The 27,866-nt window shown below is 33.6% G+C and overlaps 2 protein-coding genes and 1 non-coding gene across 3 annotated transcripts in view; all 3 read left to right on the top strand.

The window, feature by feature from the left end:
- LOC127861624 (profilin-1-like) overlaps positions 1-27,866 on the top strand; it is a 368,553-nt gene that overhangs the window by 246,970 nt on the left and 93,717 nt on the right. The window lies entirely within an intron of this gene.
- Positions 92-27,732, top strand: LOC127861832 (uncharacterized). The gene is made up of 4 exons (XM_052400512.1): positions 92-173; positions 25,146-25,442; positions 25,803-26,010; positions 27,000-27,732. The coding sequence occupies exons 1-4, from the start codon at positions 92-94 to the stop codon at positions 27,688-27,690; spliced, it is 1,278 nt and encodes a 425-aa protein (XP_052256472.1). The 3' UTR covers positions 27,691-27,732.
- On the top strand, positions 14,263-14,352 carry Trnal-uaa (transfer RNA leucine (anticodon UAA)). Its single transcript is given in 2 exon segments — positions 14,263-14,299; positions 14,317-14,352. It is a non-coding gene; the product is annotated as a tRNA-Leu (tRNA).

Raw genomic sequence — 27,866 nt, 5'->3', positions numbered from 1 at the left:
TACTTCGCGAAGCGTTTGTTAGTTGCCCTGATCGAAAAGCCATATATGACTCTTAAATATGCGTTAATGTGCCTTTTCAAAAATAAATACCATGGATAGGGCAGTGATATCTAATATTTTGATCAAGGCAGGGGTCTCTAACCCCCGATGTGTGAATAAGGTTAGGATCAGAGGTAAGAATAATGTCAATTGTTGAAGAGGAACGCTCAGTGTAATGTGTAGGGTCATTAATGATTTGATAGAGGCCGCATTGGTTGCTTAGTTGTTTTGAGTTTGTTGTTAGGGTCCTGGAATTTTATATTAAAATCACCGGCTATAACAATGTTATTGATTCCCGTGTCAACAGCAAGATGTATATAGTCTTGTATAGCTGAGTGTATATTTGCCGATGTATCTGGTGGTCTTTACAATACATCGAATAGGGTATGTTAGGAAAAGGTACTAAGTTCGATCCAGATTGATCATGGCTGTCTCCCGTCCAATTTTTTCTTTCAGGGGTGTGACTATTGATGAAAATCAGATCTTGTGTTTGCGACGTTTCTGTAAGCCATGTTTCTGAGAACGATAAAATGTCAAAATCCTTAAATTCGGTATATAAAATGTATATTTTTTGAGGATACTTTGGACGTTGTAGTGCATGAAGGGTAAATGGTTACTTACATCAACTGATTGAAAAGAAGAGGTAATTGATGTTGAAGCAGACGCTGGGTTCTGTGTGGAAAAAAGGACCGGAATTAGGGTGGATGTCACCACATAATAATAAGATAAGTAGGAACATGAAGGCGACAGCACACCCGAATGAAGAAATCAGGAATTTTAGTAACATGCAAGTCATATTGATATTGTATCGGTGAGTTTCCGAGATTGTGATCTTTGAATGGATATACGGTGTTGATGGTCTTGCAACCGTGATGGTTTGGAGATGATGTAGGATAGAATACATCTCCACAGGAAAGAGTACCATGATGTAAAAGAAGGAAATTACAAGACGCCATTTATATTTGAGTCGTATGATTCTCGTGCCAAAACAACACTTACTAGACATCATGTTATTCCTGGGCTGAAGAATTCAATGACGTTAGGCACGATAAACAACACCTAAGCCATCGGCAGTTTTGATACGTATTCGAAATTGTACCAGACAAGTATGAGGTGCTCAAAGAAGTATGGTATAGGGGAACAGGAACAGAAAACAGGGAAACAGAAAAGAGAAGCGAAGAGGCATGTCTCGCATGTCTCGATTAAAGTAAGAGTGTGCGGGTATTAGGAAAGGGTATTTGTCTAAATTTTGGCATCAAGCGTTCTACTACAAGTAAGATACCGAAAGGCAAAGTAAGTCAAGTTGGGTTGGGTAGGCATGTTGATTATTAGGAACAGTTTTATAAAAGAAGTGCCGTTTACCTTGTGAAATATGTTGGTCCTTTTGATATTAGACCCGCATCATGGCAGCTCTAGTACTAAATCGAACAACTAGGGCAACATACGGGTTTAGTAGTGTGCTAATGTAGGCATGCTTGCGTACCTGTGTAAGTGCGTGCGTGGGTGATAAAGTATGAAGTGTGGGTCCGTATATGTGTGTGGGAAGTGTGCATGTGCGCGTGAAAGAGTGAGAACCAAGGCTGAAGTGAAAGACGACGATATGGTTCGACCTGTCATAGAAGACTCAAATAACACTAAAAGATGGGACATAAGCTGAGAAAAGGGAAATTATGACAGGCAATTTAAAATAACACAGAATTCCAACATTTAGCCTGGTTAAGTCAACAGGCATGTCCACACAGGTCATCACTGTTTGGGGGTAATAGTCATTTTCAGTAAACAGCGTATTTGTACATTGTAAACATTCCAAACAATTGACATTTAGCATGAAAACAAGTTTAGGAGTAAGTAGGATAATATAGTACGTTACTATGAGAATAAGATGAATAAGCATGCTTAAAAGAAATATCAATATCTATTGATATCACTAAATTACACGAAAAGAAAATAACACTAATCATTGATGCAAAGCGCATACAAATCATAAACACAGCGACTGAATGTAAATGAGTAAGTATCGTGTCGTTACTTATTTAGTATACACTGTACGCAGTATAGAAGTGCCGTCTTCGTGTTTAGTTTTGATGAGAATGTTTCCATCTGAAGACCATGCCACAAGGAGACTGCCTGCTTAAACCAGCGAGCGAGCTGGAACAGGAGATTTAAACGGATAGTTATAAGCTGTTCATTGACGTAAATCCCTTTATACTTGTCACCTATGACCTTCAGTATAGAGCGGATATTGTAGAGTTTCTGTCTGGCTCTGTATGTTGAGAATTTCACCAGAATATATCTTGAACCCTTCTGCCTTGGTCTACCAAGACGGTGGCTACTAAAGGGCCTCGCAAACTCCTAGTACCAAGTCGTCGAAGTTTTCACTTTCGGATTCTGGTATGCCGGAAATCCGCAAACAGTTGCGTTTGCTGTACTGCTCAGCTGCGTCGGAGCGGAGTTCTAGGTCTTGAACACGTTTTCTAAGGATTTCGAATTAATTAAACCAGGACAATTTAACGCTTGTTTAGTAACAATAGTTCTCAAAGCCGGATGTTGGGATAAAGATGCGTTCGCATGTGTTGCCGTTCAGAACAACATAATAATTTGAATAAAAAAATAGCAATTACACTTAAGTGTTGTTTTTGTTTTAGGGGTTCATGCAATAAAAATTAATATGATTCGTATATTGACATTGCACTATAAACCATTTTACAGTCACATTACTACTGTAAATTGTACATAATAACAAACATAATAAAGATCATATATAAAATATGATTATGTACACATCCAATAATACGAGATATCAAACCATGTTTTTTACAATTTTCTCACTACAATCTTTGAACATTTGTGTTAACTTGCCATGTGTCTCATCAAGATGTGATGTGTGTGACTAAAACGATTGTCCAACCTCTATGTGCAAATGTATTTCATTAATCTCTACTTATTGTATGATAGTATGTCGTTATTTCGATTGCAAGTTATCATGTTTGCAAGGAATCGGTTTGTTCCTTTGTCCGACATCTTTACATACTTAGTTATTCTATATGTGTGCATATAGTCCGGCAGAAAATGGCATATTCCGGCATTGCTGTGTATAGTTAATGTTTAAGTGTTTTTGTTATGGGACATGCTACTGATGAAGACTCCACATGATGTAGGGCTGGTTTCGTTGGTGGTTTTGCGAAATTCAAGATAGCGTCCAAGATGGCTGCTTTATCAGCATTTTAACGTATATGGTGATATAATCATGATTTTATACATTACTTTGGATATTTTCAGCCTAAAATAGATCGATTTTTTATGGTAAATGTTTTTGAAAGTGATCATTTTAAATCGAAATCCTGAGTATACGCAAGATTAATGCCGAAATTGGCGATTATACGGATAATTGAAGTTAAACACAATACATTAAATCGGAATTTGATGATATTCAACAAACTGAATCAAACGTATTTCTGAATTGCATTGTGTATTACCATTCAATATCATCCACTTAAGTCTCTTACATTTATTATGTTACCTATACATGAAGAGATACAGACAAGGGAACTAATAACCAACCGTAATTAACATACAAAAGAACTGCACTAGATGCAAACATTATGTACACATATTCGTTCAGCACAGATGATAAACACCCGTTTAATTTACATCACTTAAGCATGGACCGTGGAAATAAATTAATTATAAGTCTCAATTATGTTTATATACATTAAATAACAGTTTACAAAAGTTACTTCAAATGAATAGTGAAACGTATAAAAAGATTACTTGTGGAGGTCAGTGGGAACGCTAATGGCCAATTGTTGGAAGAGAGAGCTGCTTGATTCTATATTTGCTGGAATCTGAAAACTCCTTAATGTGAAGAAATATCCACATAATGTACGGACATTACAAATAGTGGCAGATGAATTGTTGTGCAAATTATATACTTAAAATAATCTTCAGACATTTGGTGATATAAAAATGTATCTTAACAACATACATGTAGCATCTGTCAGTCGTACGTCTTAAGTGTGGGTTGATTGTTTGATTAAGGCAGAATTGATTATAATGAAATGTGTTCGAAAAGGTGATTAACCGCTGCACACCACAACAATTAAAGATACGTCTCTATTATCTAAGGTCAATGAAGAAAAAGCCTGAAAGCGCACTGACACGTTTTTAAAGGGTTAGCATGTCATGAGACATGTGCCGTGGGGTACGGAATGCAATATGGAGCCCCCATGCTCATAGAACAAACTTTTATGAGATATAGACATTACAACAACGGAAATATAGGTTCAACGCTTAAACCTTAAACTCTTAAGGTTTGGAGCTGAGCCTGCAAATTTTCAGCAGGATGAAGGAACATCTAAGAGAAATTAGCAGTGCTAATTTAGTAGACACTGATGGGCAACAAACAGAAGAGAAGTGGGCGAGGATTAATGCGATGCTAAGGATAAAGCAAGTATTCGGAGAAAGTTGACATAATGCATTGATAACTTGTTTCCAAGCATGCATCCACCCAGTATAATGACCATTGTGACTGGAACAATAGCCCTAACGTCTGATAATGTTAAGTAATCACAATATATTGCTAAAACCCAAATTATGCAATTTGAAAACTCATGGCCGCACATTTTTCATGGCCAAATATCTTAAAAGTTTAACATAGGTTGTGTATAGAAAGCGATTTAGGGTTGCAGACACCAACGTGAATGACATTATTCGGATTTATTCAAGAATGGTTGATTTCCAAGCTAGTTCTATGGAAATTGAGAGTAACAACATACTAAACCATGTAATGGCTCCAGAACCTACTGCTATGTTTACCAGAATCAATTAAAAGTAGGTGTGTCTGAGCGGCACATTGCAATCCATAGCACATGTTCAGTAATAAATGGATCTGCTGTCCTATGTCATTCACTGACCCTTTGACGTAAATATAAGTGGCTCAATTCACAACTTACAGTCTTATATAAGACAACACCTAAATGTGATGCCAACTTTATGTTTGGCCGATACATGTGTGGCGAGGTCAGGTTGACATTCCAATGTCTTAAGGTTGTTCAATTTAACGTGTGACACGTATTTACCACCACATAATGTTATAACAGGTGTCATTGAGAACAAACAACAGCTGATCTCTCAGAATTGTTAAGCTTTATAACATGTGCGAATAAAGAATTTCACCTCTTGTGAACTCAATCACACAAGTTGGACCTTACATGAGATAATGATACGCCAACGTAAATAAATAGGTTTCGTAATCAATCGATCTGATTTAAAAACAATCCAAGAAGAAGCTGACATTATAATTATAAGGCAAATCGTGAAAGATGTTGTCTAAGCAGAACACAATGACATTTCTGTGGTAGCTACTAATACAGGCGTGTGTGTTTCCTTGTTTCATTATTATTCTGTCTTGAAACTGTCATTATTTGTCAGCAGGGACTCACTAGTGAGAAAAAGAGCAGTCAAATACATTCGTAAAACTTCCCCAAATAATAGAATTATCGCGACCGACTTGCCGTCTGCTTACGCTATATCTTGATGCTACACGGTGGTTGGATATGTTGGTATCGTCAAGAGAACATTTATTTAGATGCTAAATGAAGGCAACCCCATCAAACAGTTAGGCGAGTGACACCTTTTATGAAACAAGTTGTGAAGAAAGCGACCAGATTTGTCTCAGCATGCTATGGAAAGCCTGCTACAGATGAAATGTGTATTACAAAACGAAGCCTTTGGGCAGCCAGGATAGGCAAGTCGGATTAGGCTATGCCATAGCTACCGAGCTTGCCAGTTAGCACACAAGCATTCTATGCAAATGTGAAGCGTGTTCACATACAGGCGTGTTTATGGAAACACGCATTATATGCAGAATCCCATGTGAATCCATGTGATTAACACATTTTACCCATAACCGTACCATCAAATGTTGCATAAGCTCCACTCAATGTGTTAAACATGATACAATGTGGGTGTACACGCGATAGCCAATGTTCAACAATTGGGTGCTCATGTTATCAAGCGCGATGCAAATTACGTCTAGCCATTCGACCATTTATGACCAATGTGCCATTTCTCGCAGCTTATACCTTTTGCATAGCCTGAATATGGCCACCCATTGAGTAATACTCTCGAAATCATTTCGCAAAGTTCTTACCGAAGATTGCAACTTGTGTTATCTGTTTTTCTATGTTTTTTTGTAACTTTCTTTGGATATCAAAATTGATGAGGACTGTTTCAAAACTGTTCGTTAAATAAAGCATAATGATCGCAGCGGATGTTAAAATGGGTCTTGATTATTGTCAATATCCTTGTATGGCACTATCCTTAATAATTATTATTATAGTACCGCTTATTCGATTTCCTTCTAAAAGTATATGCGTTTTTTGATAAATTGTTTATTGCTATCTGGTCTCCGGCCCGTGCAAGTACAAACCATGGTATAGTCACAAACTTACATTAAACATACAATTTATAAGCAAACATAATAACATAATATATATATATATATATATATATATATATATATATATATATATATATATATATATATGTGAACTTGTTAAGATATTGATAATTAACTTAAATTTAGTAACGCATTTCTTCTTTCAAAAGTATAATACAATAACACATCAATACTCCTGATGCGTTTTTTGATAAATTGTTTATTGCTATCTGGTCTCCGGCCCGTGCAAGTACAAAACCATGGAATAGTCACACACTTCCAACAAACATACAATTTATAAGCAAACATAATATAAATATATATATATATATATATATATATATATATATATATATATATATATATATATGAACTTGTAAATATGTTGATAATTAACTTATATTTAGTAACGCATTTCTTCTTTCAAAAGTATAATACAATAACACAACAATACTCCTGATCACCTGTTCTTCCCGGGAGCTCATCATTATAGAGAATGTATTATGTAGCGGGTGTATAGTACTTAATGGGTATACATTTTTCTTGATGGTCTAAGTATGTTTTTCATATTAAAATAAAAAAACATTAATTGTAAATATTATTTTTGCAAAAAGGACATTACATTCGTTCCATGTCGATATTGAAATAGAGGCCCTTTTCAGTCATGGGCTTATGGTAAGAAATTCGTAAACACACATTCGAGATTTACGATATTGATAAAAAAAATATACCTAAAATTCAAAGTTATTTTAAAATTAACTGTACATGTAAGTTTTAAAGAACTATAACACTTTTCTATTCACTTCTATTCACACATATATGTTAATCGCTGAGCATAATTTTGCAAAAACAATAATGTTTTTTTTTTAAACGCTTTTTGTACCCACACGTTTCCAAAACCTATGGATTACAAATGATTACATTACGAGGTGATTCAAGTTACGTGTCCTATGTCATTATCGTATTACAACATTACATAGCATTGTTTTATATAATGGCTAGCGATGTTTACAGTCTTTGTAACCACTATTGTTTTATTTCTCATAGATGATTACATATGTACTGGATATATACCACAATCGCATTTAATTGGAATATTTCATGAGTACATGGGTGCTGACATATATCTTGTACGTATGTGAATCCTTTCTACAACTTCACTCTATGTTAGCCCCCATGTGTTTGATGCATATAAACTGGGCTTCACTTTAGCATCATAAATCTTAATGAAACAGGGATATTGAAAAGGCATAACGACGTATGGAGACGAATGAAAAATTGATATGACACGTTTTAATGTATAAGACATGCGCTCTACATATGAAGCATATGAATGTTAGACGAAAAAAAGAAGCGCCTACATAATTAAATTAGTGCAAACAGTGCAATGGTGCTTTCGTGCAGTATCAGTTTTCATTCAAAGCTGGTCGCCAAACATGTTCGAATACAAAAACGTTTGTCTTATCTGCATGTTAACATTTAATTTAGAGACAACATAGAATTCGTGAAGGTGATGTAGCTGATGTTGTGGACCTTAACATGTATCCGAAGAAAATGCTCCATCGTCAGGAAATAATAACAAAGATATTTAAACATAATATTGTCTGAGCTGTACATCTCGAATATTGTTGCTTTTTAAATATGTATATAATTCACTGACAAACAAATACAACAGAATATGTGTTAAATAACAGCCAATATTACATTCAAAAACATCCCTTAAAAGGACCGTCAACAACGAATGACGTTCTGAAATACCGTATTTTTTTAACAAGTATTAGTTTATATTGATTAAAATATCACGACTGGTATATTGCAATACTTAAAAAAATCATATTTTCAGTATATTCGGTAATTAAATTTTGCGATGTGAAATCAAAAAAGCATCGCGAAAAAAGGTGACATAACGATATGCACACAATACATAACGCAAGAAGATTGATCATTGGCGTCGCTCTGGAGAGCGGCGACTAGAATGTAATGCATTTTTTTCGCTTATGGGAGGAGAAGTTATTTTACGGATCAATGTATATATTTTTGTTTTAAAAAATCGTTTGCATAGTGGTTGTTTTTGTGTAAATTAGTGTAAATAAGTACTGCACTTGTGCCTATTACATTTATTACAACATGTATTGCCAATAATGCAAAGCTAATTGTTTTAATTAATAACTGATCCACAACTAATCAGGTGAAAGATCACATGGACTGGGCAAATACGCGAAACTTTCTGATTTTGTATAAAAACAAAACATAATCATGCACTACTCAGGCTTTATGAATACATGAGTACTGTATATATGCACACATAGTTGTTGTTACGCTTTGTACGTGTTCTTACTTACTTGTTGTGATCGTATACATGAGTACTGAATATATGTACACATTGTTGCTGTTACACCGTGTACGTGTTCTTACTTTAATTACTGTGATTGTATACATGAGTACTGCTTATATGCACACATTGTTGTTGTTACGCCTTATACGTATTATTAATTTAATTACTGTGTTTGTAAGTACACATTAATTTTTTGCGTTTGAAGATTATGTTTTATGTAAGTCTACAGTAGTCGCGTCAAATTTAATAGTATACTATGTAATGCAATACTATTAGATATATAAGTTTTCCATGAGCTGACAATATGCTATTGGGCGTTTTCATGCTATAATAAATACAGTCATACACAATTAAGAGCACACACACACGCGCAGACACATACACGCACTGCTATTTTTGTTACACGCATACACGCATCCACTGAAAATATTTTTGTTACATACATAGACACTTCATTAAAAAAAGGCCATTATGGCTGTCTAAACTTTCGATTTTCGTGTTTTAGATTGCCATAGAGTGGCGTCTCTTAATACATACTAAATAGTTTAAAATGATATTCTAGTTTTGCTTGGTAAACCGTAGCGGCAATCTAGCGTGCACTAGGTTGCCACAATGTACGGGAACTTTTATGAATGAAATAAAATTATGAACACATGCATACACACACGAACATAATAAATACACCATGATAAATTCAATTATTAAAACTCCAAATATGACCAAAAGGAAATAAAGTAAGTATATTGTTTCTTTCAGTTGTTTGCATTAAATATTATCTTGCAATAGTGATTTATGATTATATTTACTGACTTGTATATGCTATTTTTATTTTATTCAGATCATTTTAGATGTCGAAAGGATACCCTAAAATGTTCACTTTAGTGAATGTAGTCGTTTATTATTTTTCTCTCACTTTTGTGATTATTTTTTTGTATTTCTTCATTTCTATGGAATATTCATCTTTTTGTTTCCATAATTCTTGTTTTCTTTTTTTGTTGTTGTTTTTATGTAGGGATATCTTATCTCTTATAATAGAAAGCAACTGGACTTTAAAAAACATAAAAATCAACTGGACAAGCACACACACACATTATCATTACAACACCCTTCACCATTTTAAATGATTAAATTATGTACTTTGAATGTAAAAGGGCTAAACAATAAAGATAAACGCATAAAAATCTTCAAATGGTTAGACGAAAAAAAATATAGTATATGCCTATTACAAGAAAGTCACTTGACACATACCTTAGCACAAACCTTAAAAGATGAATGGGACGGAGACATCTTTCTCAGTGGACAACATACTAATAAACAAGGCATTGCCTTTCTAATAAAAAATAATATAGGGATCACAGTCGATAACTTTAACGAAATAATAATTGGCAGACAAGCAAGTATAGATATAAAAATACACGAAACACAATTAACATTAATCAACGTTTACGGCCCTAACATAGATGATTCCACTTTTTACGAAACATTACAATCCTTTATAAATAATAACCAAGATAAAAACATTATAGTCGGTGGTGATTTCAATACTGTTCTTAACCCATTATTAGATAAAAAGAAGGGAAACCTTTATACTCATCCTAAAAATAGAAACATTTTAAATAACATTATTGAAAACTACAATATGATAGACATCTGGCGTACAATATATCCAAACGAAAGCAAATTCACATGGCACTCAAACACAAAATTAACAATATTTTGTAGATTAGACTATTTTTTAATATCCGAGTCTCTTTGCAACATTATTGACACATGTAACATAAAACCAGGATTTATGACTGACCACTCTCTAGTTGAACTTAAACTACACAATATGCAACCTGAAAGAGGCCCAGGATACTTTAAAATTAACAACAGCATCTTATTAGATACACAATATCAAACAGAAATAAAACAGGAAATATTAAATACAGTTCAAAATAACAAAGATGCAAACCCAAACACCTTATGGGAAGTAATTAAAGGAAATATACGTAACACAACAATTAGATACACATCATTTAAACAAAAAGAAACACACAAACTTGAAACTGAAACCATCAAAACCATTGAAACACTTGAAAAACAATTGCATCAAACAAACAAAATTGATACCACCGACATTGAAAATGAAATAACATTAAAAAAACAAATATTAGATGGAATCTATCATACACAACTCAATGGAATAATACTAAGAGCGCGTGCACAGCATGTTGAACACAATGAAAAAAATACAAAATACTTCGCAAACATCGAAAAACGTAGAAGTGAACAAAAAACTGTACACAAATTAATAGTCAATGGCGAAGATATAACAAACAAAACTCAAATACTAGAAGAACAACGTTTATTTTTCGAAACCCTCTACAAACGAAAACATGTTGAAAATAACACCCTTTTTAAAAATACACATCACACTGTAAATCAAGAAGAACAACTATTGTGTGACGGATTACTAAATGAATATGAATGTGGATTAGCACTAAAAGAAATGCAAAATAACAAAAGTCCAGGATCTGATGGCATCACCATTGAGTTTTATAAAATATTTTGGAATGATATCAAAACGCATTTAATTAATTCACTAAACCATTCATATAATAATAAAAACCTAACAACGCTTCAAAAACAAGGTATTATATCACTCATTCCAAAACCTGGAAAAAACTTAGAATCCTTATCAAACTGGCGCCCAATTAGCTTACTAAATAATGACTATAAAATTGCAACTAAAAGTATAGCAAACAGAATTAAAAAAATATTACCATCAATCATTTCAAAATCTCAATCTGGTTTCATAAAAGGACGTTACATTGGTGAAAACGTTCGTCTTATCCAAGAATGCATAAACTCTTTCAACAATTCAAACAATCCTGGTCTAATATTCTTTGCAGACTTTGAAAAGGCATTCGATTCACTTGATCATTCATTTATGTTCTCTTGCTTAGAAAATATGAAATTTGGTGAAAGTCTCATTCAATGGGTCAAACTATTCTATACCGATATTAACAGTATAATCATTAACAATGGTTTCTTTTCAAACAGTTTTAACATCGAACGAGGGGTTCGACAAGGATGTCCACTATCATCATCGCTATTTATTATTTGCATCGAGTATCTATCACATCACATCCAATCAAATAAACACATAAAAGGCATATCACTAGAACCTGATGAAGATATCAAACAGTCCCTATTTGCTGACGATGCAACTTACTTCTTAAACGGCAATTACGATTCTTTCCATAACCTAATAGAGTCACTTACCATTTACGGAATGACATCGGGTCTTAAACTAAACAAAAGTAAATGTACTGTGCTACGAGTAGGTAAATTAAAACAAAGTAATGTCCTATATAAAAAAGAAATGAAATTTAATTGGACATCCGATGAAGCCACAACGTTAGGAATTACTTTCACAAATAATGAAAACGATACAGTTCTTAAAAACATACTACCTAAATTACAGAACTTTAAAAACTGCTTAAAATCATGGCATCACCGTAAACTTACACTGATCGGAAAAAACACAGTATTGAAAACGTTTGCACTTCCTAAATTAATTTATGTATTCACAGTTCTCCCAAATCCACCAAATGATATTATCAACGATATAAAATCAGCAATATTTAATTTCATATGGGACGGTAAGCCTGATAAAATAAAACGAACTCAATTAATTCAATCTGTAGAAAATGGAGGTATCCAATTAACGAACATTGACTCATTCTTGAATGCAATCAAATGCAGCTGGGTTAAAAGATACCTAGATAATACCAATACGAGTAAATGGAAATTATTCTACCAGAAAATCCTAAAAAAATATGGTGACTCCTTACTCTTTGAATGTAGCATCAGCAATACTATCTTACATAAAATTGCAAAGGAAAACATATTTATAGCTGATGTTCTATCAGCATGGAGTGATGTCACTCATAACATAGAAACCAAAACCAACAGTAAAACAATTTTATGGAACAATAAAGACATAACTTCAAACAATAAGTCGTTTTTCTATAAAGATTGGTTTGAACGAAGCATTAAATATGTCGACCAATTATATGACTACAGAATTAAAGATTTCTACTTGTTTGATGATATATGCTACATATACGGAATACCTTCAAATAATTTTATGAAGTACTACACACTAACCAAAAGTATACCCATACATATTAAATCTGGAATCAATACAAAAAATACACCATGCACTCAAACAACATTCGTAGAAAACATACTTGGAAGAAAAAACAAAACAAATAAAATATTTTACACACTACAAATTAAAAACCCTACAGAACACTCCACAATCCAAAATAAATGGCAAATCCTTTTCGGAGAACATGAACTTAATTGGAAACACATATTTACCATGCCATATAAAGCAACTATTGAAAGCACACTAAGAAATTTTCAATATAAATACATCCATAGAATTATAGCTACAAATAAATACCTCTTTAAATGCAAATTATCTAAAACAAATCTGTGTGACTTCTGCGGTGAAAACATTGAAACTACAGAACATCTTTTTTGGGAGTGCAAACACATCCAGCCTATTTGGAATCAATTAATATCTTTTCTTGAACAACAGCAACTAAACGTCAAACTATCTTTCTTAAATGTAAGTTTCGGAATTAACTCATTGAAATCAATAGACTATAATAATATAGTGAATTTTATTCTTATATTGATGAAATATTTTATCTTTAACATGAAGTACAAAAAACAAGTACCAAATTTTAATTGTTTTGTCCATAGTCTTAAACTAAAAATCCAGATTGAGAAAGAAATAGCCCTCAGTAACGACACATTACAAATCTTTGAACAAAAATGGAATCAGATTAAATTCTCATAATGTTTTGTCCAGTTATATACATTTCACTCTTATGTTAGTTTATCTTTCTAAAATAGTTTTGTTTATTTCTTTATTTCAATTTTTCAATCATACAAGATCATTATGAATATACAACAAAACACACAAGTCCAATACGCTTTCTTCCGACTTTATACAACTCATCATTTTCATAACTATTCCTCTACTGTTTTTTTTTCTTTTCTCTCTAATTTTTTTTATATATATTAGCATATCTTGTATAACATGTCTGAACTTTATTGCTTTGTACAATCACTATGTTGTATGATCATATACATGTATACATTGTATGTATAATATTGAATAAAAAAAAAAAAAAAGAAAAAAAAAAAACAAAAAAAAAACAAAAAAACAAAAAAACAACATAATCAAAATATATTTATTTTGTGTTTTTTCTCATTTGCTTATTTAGTGGAGAATCGATGTAGTACGATATTTGACGACCTATCGCGCAAGCAAGTTTATTGGAAGGCGTAGTGGTACGAAAACGTACAATGTATTAGTTTATTAACGGACATATAATAACGATCGCTATACACAACTTCACCAAATAGCAGTACATAAATGAAATTAGCCGGAATAGCTCATTTGGGAGAGCGTTAGACTTAAGTTGTTTACGCAACAATAATCTAAAGGGCCCCGGTTCAATCCCGAGTTCTGGCACGAACGGAACAGATCGGCGGCTGACAATTGTTTTCAGTCAGGTTAAAAAATATAATAAAGCTTTATTTCATGTAGACATTTTAAAATCCATTTTACTACAATTGGACATTTTTATTAAAATTAATGGATGCCGCGCGGTGACAACGTTAATTAAAATTTCTTACATCTCTTAAAAAATACACGTGTTTTATATTAACAAATAAATGCAAACAACACATCTATTATCCCTGTATTTTTATGGTTGTCTATCATAGGCCCTAAGTACTATCCCTACCACATATAGAGCGCGAAGCGCGACACGTATTATTAATTGTAACAATGAGTTGCGATAAAGGAAGCAGCCGCTTATCAAGGAGGAGCTGTGTCCAAGCAACCTGTTTCCCTAGAGTCAAGCAATCCTCGGAGTTTTTTGTAAGAACCACATATAGAGCGCGAAGCACGACACGTATTCCTATCCAAGTGGTATGGGCCCTTTAGCATAATCCGACCATTACGTCCATAGTTATCTTCCTTAGAATTTGAGAAATTTTGAAATCGTTGTTCGAAGTCCACAATTTTCATCCGATTGTTCCCAAACTTGCACAGGTTTTTTTTATCAATGAGGACCCAACCCAAACTCTATATGAGCAATATCGGACCAAAGTCCACAATTATGTCTCTTTGAATTTAAACATTAAAGTGAAAAACTGTTTGGCTTGATGATTATGTCAACATTGCTCATCAGAGTATTTCCAAACTTACAGTGTCTTCATATCAATGAGCATTTTTACCTCATTTCAAATGAGAAACATCGGGACAATAAGTCCTGATTTTTTTCTATTAAATTTGACAAAATAAACAATTTATACTTGTTTAAAAGATTTCACAACTTTCGTCTGAATCTTTCCAAACTTTTAAGTGTTTTTATAGCAGTATTACTCGAACCCTATTGAAAATGATGAATATCGGAGCAATAAATCTATTATGATCTTTTACTGAATTTCAAAGTATTGTGAAATGCAGCTTCTTTATGCAATTTACAGTTTTCATTCAATTTGTTTTTAAAACGTTTACAGTGTTTTTATATCAATGAGTACTGAACCCCTATCGTAAATGAGGAACGTAATAATAAGTTCAGAATCATCTCCCCTAAGTTGAGAAAAATATGAAATTACGCTTACAAGATGAAGCAGATTTTAAAACCTACACAGTTCTGTTCAATTAATGACAACTGCACACGGATGCCAGTAAAAAAAGGAAACCAATGTAAATAAAATGAACTATGAAATAATTGGGGGTTACAACACAAAATCATAGATAATGGTTATTTAGGGGTTATAACACAACATCATAAATAATGGTTATTTGTGGGTTATTGCACAAAATTATAGATATTGGTTATACCAGTATCTTTTTTCAATTTTGTTTAAAATAATCGGCCAATATAATAATATTTACAGTAGAACAAAAATCGTTCCATGTAACTTCATTGAGTGCCTTTTACACTGAAATTCCCGACGCCCTTTGATGCTTTGCATCAATACTTATCTTGTTTTATATTTTTATATATACAATTCACTACGCATGCACAATTTGCATTCCTGGATTTACCACGTGACGATGATGATCAATCTACTTGCGTTATTTATAGTTAACTGGTGGCTATCTGTTTCCTCTACCCAGTAAAATGTATTACCAAATATACTGAAAATATTAAAACTTAACAACTTTTTTCAAGTAATGTAATACACCAGTCGTGATATTTTACTCAATGTAAACTAATAATTGCAAAAAATACAGTATTTTAGAACTTTTCTGTATTCGTCATTCGTGGTTGACGGTCCCTTAATGTTTTATTTCCTCTATAATCGTGTGTTTTAACGTTCGTGTATGGGCTTATTGTATTGCCATAATCAAATGCCTTAAAAACTAACAAATGCGACATTAATGTTTTTTACGACATTAATATTCCGTGTTTTTAATACAAAACACACGCATTGTGAATAGTCGATTATCCTTTTCGGAATCGTGCCTGCCTTAAATGATAAATTCAGAGCTTGCGCAAATGGTTTTGTCCGAAACACAACCAGCAAAGACGTAAATAAACCTTTGCAGACAACACATTACAGATTAATGCCAAAGCGCGAAACGTTAATCGAATTGCATTACGTGTCTATGGCACTGCAATAAGAGCCTCGGACTTTATTAAAGTGATCTAAACTAGATTAAGCATGCTTTAACCGAAATGAGTAATGTGTTATAACGGCTATAATCAAAGCACAATTAAACATTCAAATGAGATAAGATTTAAAAACAAGTTTTACTACAGCGTGATTACGACGGCCTCATCGAGACGGACGTAAAGAATAACAATGTGTTGAAGCGCCATACTCATGACAGTATGTTTGTGTTCAACACTGCTGTTCCCCCACAAGAGGCATTCGTTGTTCGTCTGTAAATCTATTTTCGATATAATAATGCCATTTAAGTAAGAAAGAATACTATATTGCTTGTGTTAAACTCGACAATGCTTAAATACAGTTAGTACTTGACCAAAACGGTTGTGTATTTTCTATAGGTGTCAGACAGATTGTTTGTTTCCCTTGAATTGATCGGTCCTTAATTATTGAGCACAACATGAATTATTTAGCCAATATATTATAATTGACTCGACACTAAACTATTGGGCCCACACTAAATTATTGCGCCACACTAAATCATTGAACTTACACTGAATTATTAAGCTGACATCAAAGTATTCGGTCGACCCTAGAAATATTGACAGGCCATGGAGTTGTTTCGATCATGTTAGCAAAACTCAATCATGTACTATATACATTCATTGGTTCACACAAACTTGGACTTTGAATATAAGATTTGGAGCGTTCTGCTGCAGGAAATCCTTATGCAACTTGGAATGAAAAGCGTTTATGAGAAATGCACTCGGTCGCCTGTTTTAAAGAAATATATATTGCGGCATGACTACTTTTGTTTTGAAAAAAGTGTTGCATACATTTAGCGAACCAAACTATCATATGATTTCACATTTTAAAGAGTAAATCTGAAACCAAAATATATACGATACCGTTTATTAGGATAATAAATAACAAAAACCGTACGTTTCTAAAATGCATTATTGATCATATGAAATATTTGTTCATTTTAATAAATTTGGACCAATATCACATTGAACAAAGGCACTCGATTCAAACTCAATTAATTTTGCAACACACACTTTAAACAATAGTAAAATGGACTGCGTTTTTATATTTTAAAATTCGGTAACTTTGTGCTGCATCTTAGTGCATACCACAATATAAAATACATTACAGGATGTGTATGAGTTTGTTCTCCGCAGAGATTGTCGTGATAAGCCCTAGTTGCCCGGTGGAATTTGGCGGACGTGAATAGGATTATTGTAACGTGTTGCTGACGTACGTTTAAAGGCTAAAATCATAACAATATCACACACAACTATTAATTCCGATGCAGCTTATAGAACGCGCACCAAAAAGGACACCAGCTTGTATCAAGGTTTTACACATGCACATACTTTTTATTAAGACCGGAATGACGGTATTGGCTATTTTATGAATACAAACTGAAAGGAACAGCTACTTTTTAACATATTGTGGCTGCGTAAGCGGCGGCATACCAAATGTCAATGGCCTTACATGCTTTAAAGACAAGATATTTGCTGAGCTTTGAATCGGCTTCGTCTGAAATCAAAAGTGAACACGGTTCTTCGGTTGTGTCCAAGGCTGCTTTTGATCGTTAATGCGTATAGTTAATGCATGCTTGGAAAGTGTTACCTTATTTCTATTGATAATAAATGAAACGTACATTTGTGATGGGTGATATTTTGCTGTTTACATTAATGTAGAATTTCATCCTTACACATTTGACAATAGTCAATGTTAATTTAAACCGTCGTTTTGCATGATCTTTTCCCTTCTTACTCTAATATATATTTGTTTAACGAATTATCTTGGTAACATACATGTGCGTTATGTATTTTGAATGCAGATGTTTTGTTAACAGAAATGCGGTAACTGTACACTATTTAGTATGCTACATTGTACCATTCGAAAGCTATGTGGATGTAGCAAATAAAACTGCATTAACCGAATGTTTTAGATGCATTTAAGACGTTTATTGTGCGTTATGAACGTTTAGGGAATCATGATTTGGTTTTGCGATTTTGGTAACAAGTGTAATGAAGTGTAATGAAACATAATGCTTAAATCAACAATCACAGAAGCAAAAACAAAAAATACAAAATTTATCATTAGCAAGTTTACTGAACACACTAGTAATGTCGAGTCATTACACAATAAACAGTAATTATCTATAGAAAAAAACAACAACAAATACACATGATGTTCGATTTTTGGTTATGTGTGTCTCAGTGAAGGTCATACATTATTTCATTTAAGCCATTCTTCTTGATTGAAACGTAGGGCAGTCATTATAATTATAACTCCAGTTTCAAAGATTTGATGCATGTTTTGATAATAAGATACATCATCATTAACTTTGAAAAGTTATAAAGATGTATACTATTAATGCATGTTTAATTTGAAAAACAACTGTCATGCGAGACAAAAAAATGATAATTATAATATGGTCAAGATAACTATTTAATTTCTAAAATGTGAGTGTGATGTAACATAATGCACACAAAACGCACATTTGGGGCATTGTTGGATTTATATAATGATCGAAATTTGTACTACATTTCATACAATCTTAAATAGACAGCCATCTGGATCAACAAATCATAAGCTTCGGGTTATAATTACCGGACACGAATATTTGCTTACCGTATGTGCCAATCTTCGGTCATTTCCGTATGTATTCGTTAGGTGTCCGTTGCATACGTATATTTAGGTTGCAGACACGTGACTTAACAAACGGCCAATCAGAATTGTACATGTAGACACGTGACGTTACACAGCCAATCAGAATTGTACACATAACAATTATCAAAGCTTTCGTTGTTTATATCTATATTTATGGACAGTCTTACTAAAACGGCCGAACATAAAAGTCGCATTATTGCTGGCTTTCGCGGGATGGGCCCATTGCGGGCTTCGCATGTATCTTGTATTTGACAAACATTTTGGAAACGTTGTGTTGTGTTAATAAGCAGAAATAAAACGCAAAGAAATCAGAAATGAACTTTGTTGGTTACTGTGTATTATCAACGAACAATACGCAATTACGTGACACAGTACATTTTATGGAGCCGTGTACCATGGATACGACCGAAGTACGATCACAAGTGCGATCACGTGCCGAAAAAATGAAAACATCACAACCACAACGCGACATGAATTCAGGTCAGTTGTTTAAAAAAAAATTATGGCAAACTTGGAGAGGGAATTTCAAAATTTATAAAGTAGAAAATTAAAGTAAAAGGCGTCATGACAACGAAACTTTTAAGAATTGTTTTAAAGAATTTAATGTAGTTAGATGTTAAAAATAATAGTGTTGATAATAAATTATGTACGAACAAATTTTACATATATCAAAATCATGCCAATTTTGCATTTATCGTCACATTTTTATAAATAGCGGTGAATTGAGAATAAAAAGAGATATTTGAGTTTTACATTATTTTTATGAGTTATGGAAATCATTAAATTAAAGGTGTACACACAAAGAGTATTTAAAGATTTTTTATATATTTTTGGTATTGTTAGAATATAGGATTATGTACGGACTTATGGTTTTTTGCATACCAATATATTTTAAATTGTTAGAATGTTTGTAAATTTTCATTAAATTAAAATGTACGAGAAAAATAAGAGTATTCAAAACAGTTTTGTTTATTATTTTAATTAAGAAAATTTGTGGATGATTTTATTTATTAATATAATAGAAAAACTCGAAGAAGGAACAAATATAAAAAATATTCAAAGAATTTACCTAGTATTTTACATTGGCAGAATTAAGAATTTAGGAATTAAGATTATTTAAGACAGTTTTGTTTATTATTTTAATAAAGAAAATAAGGCGGGTTTTGTTTATTAGAATGATAAAGAAAATTAAAGAGGACGAATAGATAAAATTATTGGAAAATTTAAAAATAGTTTTCCGAATTGTAAAAGAAAGAAAATAGGAAATAAGAAAAATAATGTTGATTGCGAATATGAATAGGGCAGACACACAAAAAAAATATTATGTAAATATGTATATACGTCATTGTGTTGATGCAAATATATGTAGGATATCGGTAATATTGAAGGTCTTGAGTAATTTTAAGTAAGAATTTAATGCGATCTGACGCGTATAGCGCAGTGAAAATATAACGATATGTACGCATTAAATTTCTAATATAATTGTTTAAGGGTTACAATTATATTTTATGAGCACGGCTGACTGATCAGCGTTCGGACATACCGAGCCCGAGGTTCTGAAAACCTTAGCGTCCTCATGAGTAAGAGAATTTATCCCTGTGCCATCGAAGCAAATTACGCTATGGACAGAAGATGCGATGTCGCATAAGAATTATTTGAGTAGTTCGATTAGGAGCAAAGACCTGAATTTTGAAGTAAGCCGATACGTGTTCTTATATTATGAATGCATATATATAAAAGTCTGCCTTGTCATATTTGCGCATTTTTACAAGTGCACAGGTCAAACATGTAAATAAATCTATGCCCAACGGCAAAACTATAGTGCTAAAGATGAGGTTTATGAAACCATGATTTGAACAGGTACGCCTATCATTACCCATTACTCTAGGTCAATAAAGTGGCGCACGCCTGTCAAAAATGTACTGGCTGCACGTGCGTAAAATGATTATGCCTAAGGCGGTACACAAGTCATATAAAGTAAATGGCTTGTCAGATGTCAAACTGTCATGTACTTATCCGAAGTATGTTTTGAGGAATTGACTAATATTTTTTCGTTGTAAAGAATTTATTTTTTTGAATAAGATATCACAGTAAGTTGTCATGACGATATTTAACAATAACTAAGGGGATATTTATAAATGTTTGCCATGATTTTGAACAACTGATACTTGTATCACCACGACGCAGATAAAAATATCGAGATTTGAAGACAACGCCGAAGAAGAGCGACTTCGCGAGACAACGCCTTCCACAACGAATAGAAGAAACAAACAACATAATTAGAATGGAACATCACGGCGTTTACTCTCAAAGTGAATACCTGGTTCTATCGCTAAAAGAAGACCAACGCCAGAAGATTTCGAAGGACAACAAGTGACGCAACACTGGACACAATACTTGTGACGTTAAACACTATAGAGTAGATGCAGCCGTTCAACTGTTTGACGTGCGTAGATAACGCATTTGGAATGATACTTCCGAGGCCTAAGCCATCAAGGAGAACACTGCTATAGTTAATACCTCGTGAGCATTATGGCCAATAGAAGATCTTAATGTCCCGAGAGAAATGAAGACGCTGGGGCCATCAATAAAAGTACAAACGACAACGAAAACAACAACAACGATGAATACAACGGAAACGACAATCGACGACGCAAGTTAAACATCGGAAAGCAGAGCTGAATCAACAAACGCATTCCAATGCCACGGGCGAATCCACAATCGGCTTATCTTCATGACGGCGGCAATGACTTCAATGAAACATCGTATTCGCCGCGAGCTACAACTTCAAGACAACATGGACGACACCAGATGTACAGATGGCCAACGATCAACAGATGATGTTCTACACAACATTTTGATTGACATTTAAATTGTATAACAATTACTAATGTTATTTATTCCAGCAGAGAAGCTTGTCAAGGAAATCATATTGTTATCTTCATATTTTCCATCATTTGAGTGTGTTTATATGAATCTAGTTTTTTTAATTTTATTAGTAATTCTATAATAAAATATTAAAAGATTTTTTTAAATCATAAAATATAAAAAAATCAAATTAAGGGGGAAAGTTGTGTAACATTATGCACACAAAACGCACATTTGGGGCATTGTTTGATTTATATAATGATCGAAATTTGTACCACATTTCATACAATCTTAAATAGACAGCCATCTGGATCAACAAATCATAAGCCTCGGGTTATAATTACCGGACACGAATATTTGCTTACCGTATGTGCCAATCTTCGGTCATTTCCGTATGTATTCGTTAGGTGTCCGTTGTATACGTATATTTAGGTTGCAGACACGTGACTTAACAAACGGCCAATCAGAATTGTACATGTAGACACGTGACGTTACACAGCCAATCAGAATTGTACACATAACAATTATCAAAGCTTTCGTTGTTTATATCTATATTTATGGACAGTCTTACTAAAACGGCCGAACATACAAGTAGCATTATTGCTGGCTTTCGCGTTGACAAACATTTTGGAAACGTTGTGTTGTGTTAATAAGCAGAAATAAAACGCAAAGAAATCAGAAATGAACTTTGTTGGTTACTGTGTATTATCAACGAACAATACGCAATTACGTGACACAGTGTGTGTGTGTGTGCGTGTGTTAGAAATGACAATAGTTATTTGGCAAGACTAATCGATGCATGATAAATAATATATATATATATATATATATATATATATATATATATATATATATATATACATTTTGTTAGGAATGTCACAGAATAAATACAATATGGCAAAGTGTCAACGTATAGTTCACACACTTTAATTTTACAAAACACACGTTTCAATAAACAACAATGAAGTCTTTTTTGGGGGATGGGGCAGGTAATTTGGGAGTTTACTATTTTATTTTTGTAACAGTATTAATCAACATAAAGTGTATTAATTATGGATTAAATATAAACATATATATTATTTTGAGGGAACAACTTTTTAGTCGACAATGAACAATAGGGAATGTTTTAACATGTTCTCACAGGGATTGCATGCATTGAAAATCATAATTATAAACGTCGATAATCACAAGAAATACAACAATAAAGCAAATACTAACGTAAGTACAATCCCTGGAGATATTTATGTGATTTTTATGTCCAGAGCATTTCTTGGTCTCATTGTGTATTGGAATGACTGAAGTTCAATTTTAGTCAGGGTGTACGGTTCAAATCATGGTCGTTTCCATGGAAACCAAGATGGCGGACATTAGAATGTTATTTTTAAAGACCCGTTATTGTCCAAATCTTTTGTTTTATTAGTTTTATATGCCTGCATATTTTGAAGTAAATTCCTCTGATGTTTCAATCATAAATATTTGGCTTCAAGATTTACTGTTCATTACGTGCGAATATAGCATTCTGAGTAAACGATAAATAAGAGGTACATGCAATTTAGTAGTAAAAAACGGAGTAATTTTCATGTTTCCTTTCTTCATGTCAATATCCATTAAGCAAAATCAGACCTTCAATGACTACACACATGTATAATGAAACGAGGAGGTGTACATTTATAAAAGGCACCTCTTCTTAGCACATCATGTTCAATGTTAACACACTAGTATAGCATGCATAATGAAACACACCCTAAACATAATAAAGCATTTATTATTTTATCAAGAGAGTCATGTATGGATTGTTATAAAAATGTCACAAACATTGTATATCGGACAGATAAACGCGAACAAATAGTGGTCTTCGTTGAAGTTCAATTCGTATTTTATATTTGTTACACCTTAAAACACAACATTTTTTCCAGTTAAAGTCTATTACATAATATCAGACTTTATAAACGTAAAAAACAATTTTATATCTAGAATAAACACAACAATAATACAACACATTTATAAATAGTGGATTATATTCATTCCAAAGTTTAGAACCCAAATAAACTGCGCTCATTCTATTATCACTGATGCATGAATGCTTGCTTAACTCGTTCGTTGTTTATGAGTGAACCATAATAGGCAATGCATACTATTGCTAAACACATTACAAATATAAGTACATGTATCCAAAATAAGGGAAAACGAGTAATCTATAGACGCATGAATGGTATTTGTTTATTTAACCGTGCAAAATATACATTTCGATACCTTACGGATATGGTAAACAAGCTCTGATGAAACAAATTGAGCGTATTCAATCACAGCGTTATGTTTTCTTTGGAAATCATATCTCTATAATTTGACATATACATTAATATGAACTCTATTTCAATCATGCCATTAGTGCACTATTTGCACGTACGATCATTGAGGTTTCTATCATCAACAATTTCGGTTTCTAGTTCTTATTGATGCGAACATAATCGATTTCTACATTGTGCATGCATATTGTATTAATAATTTATAAATTTCAAGCAAGTTTAAAAACAAAAGTATTGTTATAAATTTAGTAAACAATTTCAGTTTAGTTTAACCAGCGTTATTATTGCGGACCATATACAGCAGTTCGATGTCTTGATTTCCGGGAAATGTTACAGCATTCGTTTTGATTTGTCGAAAGCTTTCTTGTGTATATTTTTTTTTGTCATACCGAGCGCCGGTGTGTAGGCTGCATGTTTTCAGTGCTCGTACAAATTGAACAATTCTACATAGTTCTACTGGACTTAAAATTCTGAAAATTGTCTAAAGTGGATGTTATGTGATTATGAGCGGTATTCCAAAACAAAACTGCGGAAATATCATGCGCTTTTTGAGGAAATTGGATTTTAAAACACACATTTATAAAAAAATAATATTGTACTGGACTCTAGTGAATAAGCAATCCAGTTGCCATCGGGCACACAGTATGAGTGAACACTTGTTCAAACGGATTACATACAGCAACTCGACTTTGATCAGTATTGGACAATCAGTGACTGCTAAGCTTAATCCTATTGTATACTCTAATTTGAAGCAATTAGGAATACTATCACTGTATAGATATAAAAGAGGTGGTAACCCCAAAAACTATAACAAAAACTGCTGTCAGAAATATAGTGCAAATTAGACAAAATACGAGTACATTCTCAGATGTTCAGGGTTATAAGAATCTCAAATTGTGTTCAATTAATTGCAGGTCTGTTAAAAACAAAACTCTTTCCATTTGTGACTTTGTTTTGACGAATGATTATGACCTTGTTGCATTAACTGAAACATGGCTTGGCAGCAGTGTCGATGAGGTTTGTGTTAGCAAACTTGTACCTAGTGGATACGAAATAAAGCACGTTCCTCGTTGTGGTCATTTATAAGTCTGCACTACAACTTAAAGTAGTAGCCACTAGCAAAGAGAAGGAATTCTCTCAATTTGAATACATGGACTGTTGTGTGAGTGTACGCGGCTGTACAACCCGCCTGGCAATTATCTACAGACCACCGCCGTCAACAGTCTAAGTGCCACTGCCTTTCTGGAGGAAGAATGGCCAACATTCTTGTCAAAATATGTGACAATTGACAAAAACATTATAATTGTCGGAGATCTTAACTTCCATCTTGACGTTCCTAGCAACCGTGAAACTATCAAATTTCTTAGCATTCTCGATGCTCGTGGACTTAAACAACATGTAAATAAACCAACACACGTGGTCGGTCACATTCTAGATGTTGTCATAACAAGAGACAACGACGACACCATATCATACATCGATGTAATCGATCCCGGGTTCTCCAATTCGGATTGGAAATTGTCAATGGACCACTTTGCTGTGTCAATGAACGTTAGAGCATCAAAACCAGTGCCTGTTAGAAAAACGGTTTCTTTTCGCAAATTCCGCAGCATTGACGTTGATTTGTTCAAAAATGACTTAAGGTCATCTGCAATATTGAATTCTGAATCATGTTTGACAAACGTAGATGAATTGGCGGACAGCTATGAATCGGAATTATCCTTATTGATAGATAAACATGCTCCACTACGTACCAAATCAATAATTTTACGGCCAACCTGCCCTTGGTACAATTAACAACTGCATAAAGAAAAACATATAAAACGCAAGCCAGAACGAAAGTGGCGTGTATCAAGGCTAACAATCGACCACCAGATTTACAGAAGTCAGTGTTCTATTGTCAACAAGTTACTGAAAAACGCTCGGGAACATTACTATACAGATAAAATTGAGTCGTGTGGCAGAGATCCGAAAAGCCTTTTCAAAGTCACCAAACATCTGCTCGGAAAGAAACTTGAAGTTATATTACCATCCAATTATTCACCAAGGGAGCTTGCTCAAGATTTTAGTGATTTTTACGTGGATAAAGGGGAGTGTATTAGAAAAAATATATCTTCCCAAACTACAAATGACTTCAATACTTTTGATATGGAAGATTCAAAAGAGCAATTTAATGAACTGACACCAGCATCAGAACTCGAGATATCAAAGCTTATCTCAAATTCAGCAAATAAATCGTGCGAACTTGATCCCATCCCAACGTGGCTGGTAAAAGAATGTTCGGCGGAGTTAGTTCCCATCATCACAAAAATTGTTAATGCTTCTCTTAACACCGGTAAAGTGCCAACATCATACAAAAGTGCGCGCATCAGACCTCTATTGAAAAAGGAAACATTAGATCCCGATACACTCAAGAACTACAGGCCAGTATCGAATTTACCATATGTGTCTAAAATTCTGGAGAAGGTAGTAGACTCACGCTTAGAACATCACATGGATTCAAACAATCTCCATGAGCCAAACCAATCTGCATACAGAAAATGGCATTCAACAGAGACCGCCTTGATTAAAGTTCACAACGACATTTAACAATCCTTAGACCAACACCAAGTAACAGTTTTGGTGATGCTAGACCTCTCTGCAGCCTTCGATACCATCGACCACGAGACACTGCTTGTACGGCTCGAAATCCACTTCGGAATTACAGGGCAGCCACTGGCAATTATCTACAGACCACCGCCGTCAACAGTCTAAGTGCCACTGCCTTTCTGGAGGAAGAATGGCCAACATTCTTGTCAAAATATGTGACAATTGACAAAAACATTATAATTGTCGGAGATCTTAACTTCCATCTTGACGTTCCTAGCAACCGTGAAACTATCAAATTTCTTAGCATTCTCGATGCTTGTGGACTTAAACAACATGTAAATAAACCAACACACGTGGCCGGTCACATTCTAGATGTTGTCATAACAAGAGACAACGACGACACCATATCATACATCGATGTAATCGATCTCGGGTTCTCCAATTCGGATGGGAAATTGTCAATGGATCACTTTGCTGTGACAATGAACGTTAGAGCATCAAAACCAGTGCCTGTTAGAAAAACGGTTTCTTTTCGCAAATTCCGCAGCATTGACGTTGATTTGTTCAAAAATGACTTAAGATCATCTGCAATATTGAATTCTGAATCATGTTTGACAAGCGTAGATGAATTGGCGGACAGCTATGAATCGGAATTATCCTTATTGATAGATAAACATGCTCCACTACGTACCAAATCAATAATTTTACGGCCAACCTGCCCTTGGTACAATTAACAACTGCATAAAGAAAAACATATAAAACGCAAGCCAGAACGAAAGTGGCGTGTATCAAGGCTAACAATCGACCACCAGATTTACAGAAGTCAGTGTTCTATTGTCAACAAGTTACTGAAAAACGCTCGGGAACATTACTATACAGATAAAATTGAGTCATGTGGCAGAGATCCGAA

Source organism: Dreissena polymorpha, chromosome 16, assembly GCF_020536995.1.
Source record: "Dreissena polymorpha isolate Duluth1 chromosome 16, UMN_Dpol_1.0, whole genome shotgun sequence".
NCBI lineage: Eukaryota > Metazoa > Mollusca > Bivalvia > Myida > Dreissenidae > Dreissena > Dreissena polymorpha.
The sequence above is the reverse complement of the archived record's forward strand: the minus strand, read 5'-3'. Positions and strand labels throughout refer to the sequence as shown.

Coding starts and splice junctions, on each gene's coding strand:
- LOC127861832 (XM_052400512.1), top strand. CDS start 92: ATGGATAGGGCAGTGATATCTAATATTTTGATCAAGGCAGGGGTCTCT. Junction 174..25,145: donor GAATAAGGTTAGGATCAGAG/GTAAGAATAATG, acceptor ATCACTGTATAG/ATATAAAAGAGGTGGTAACC. Junction 26,011..26,999: donor TTGTTCAAAAATGACTTAAG/GTCATCTGCAAT, acceptor TGGTGATGCTAG/ACCTCTCTGCAGCCTTCGAT.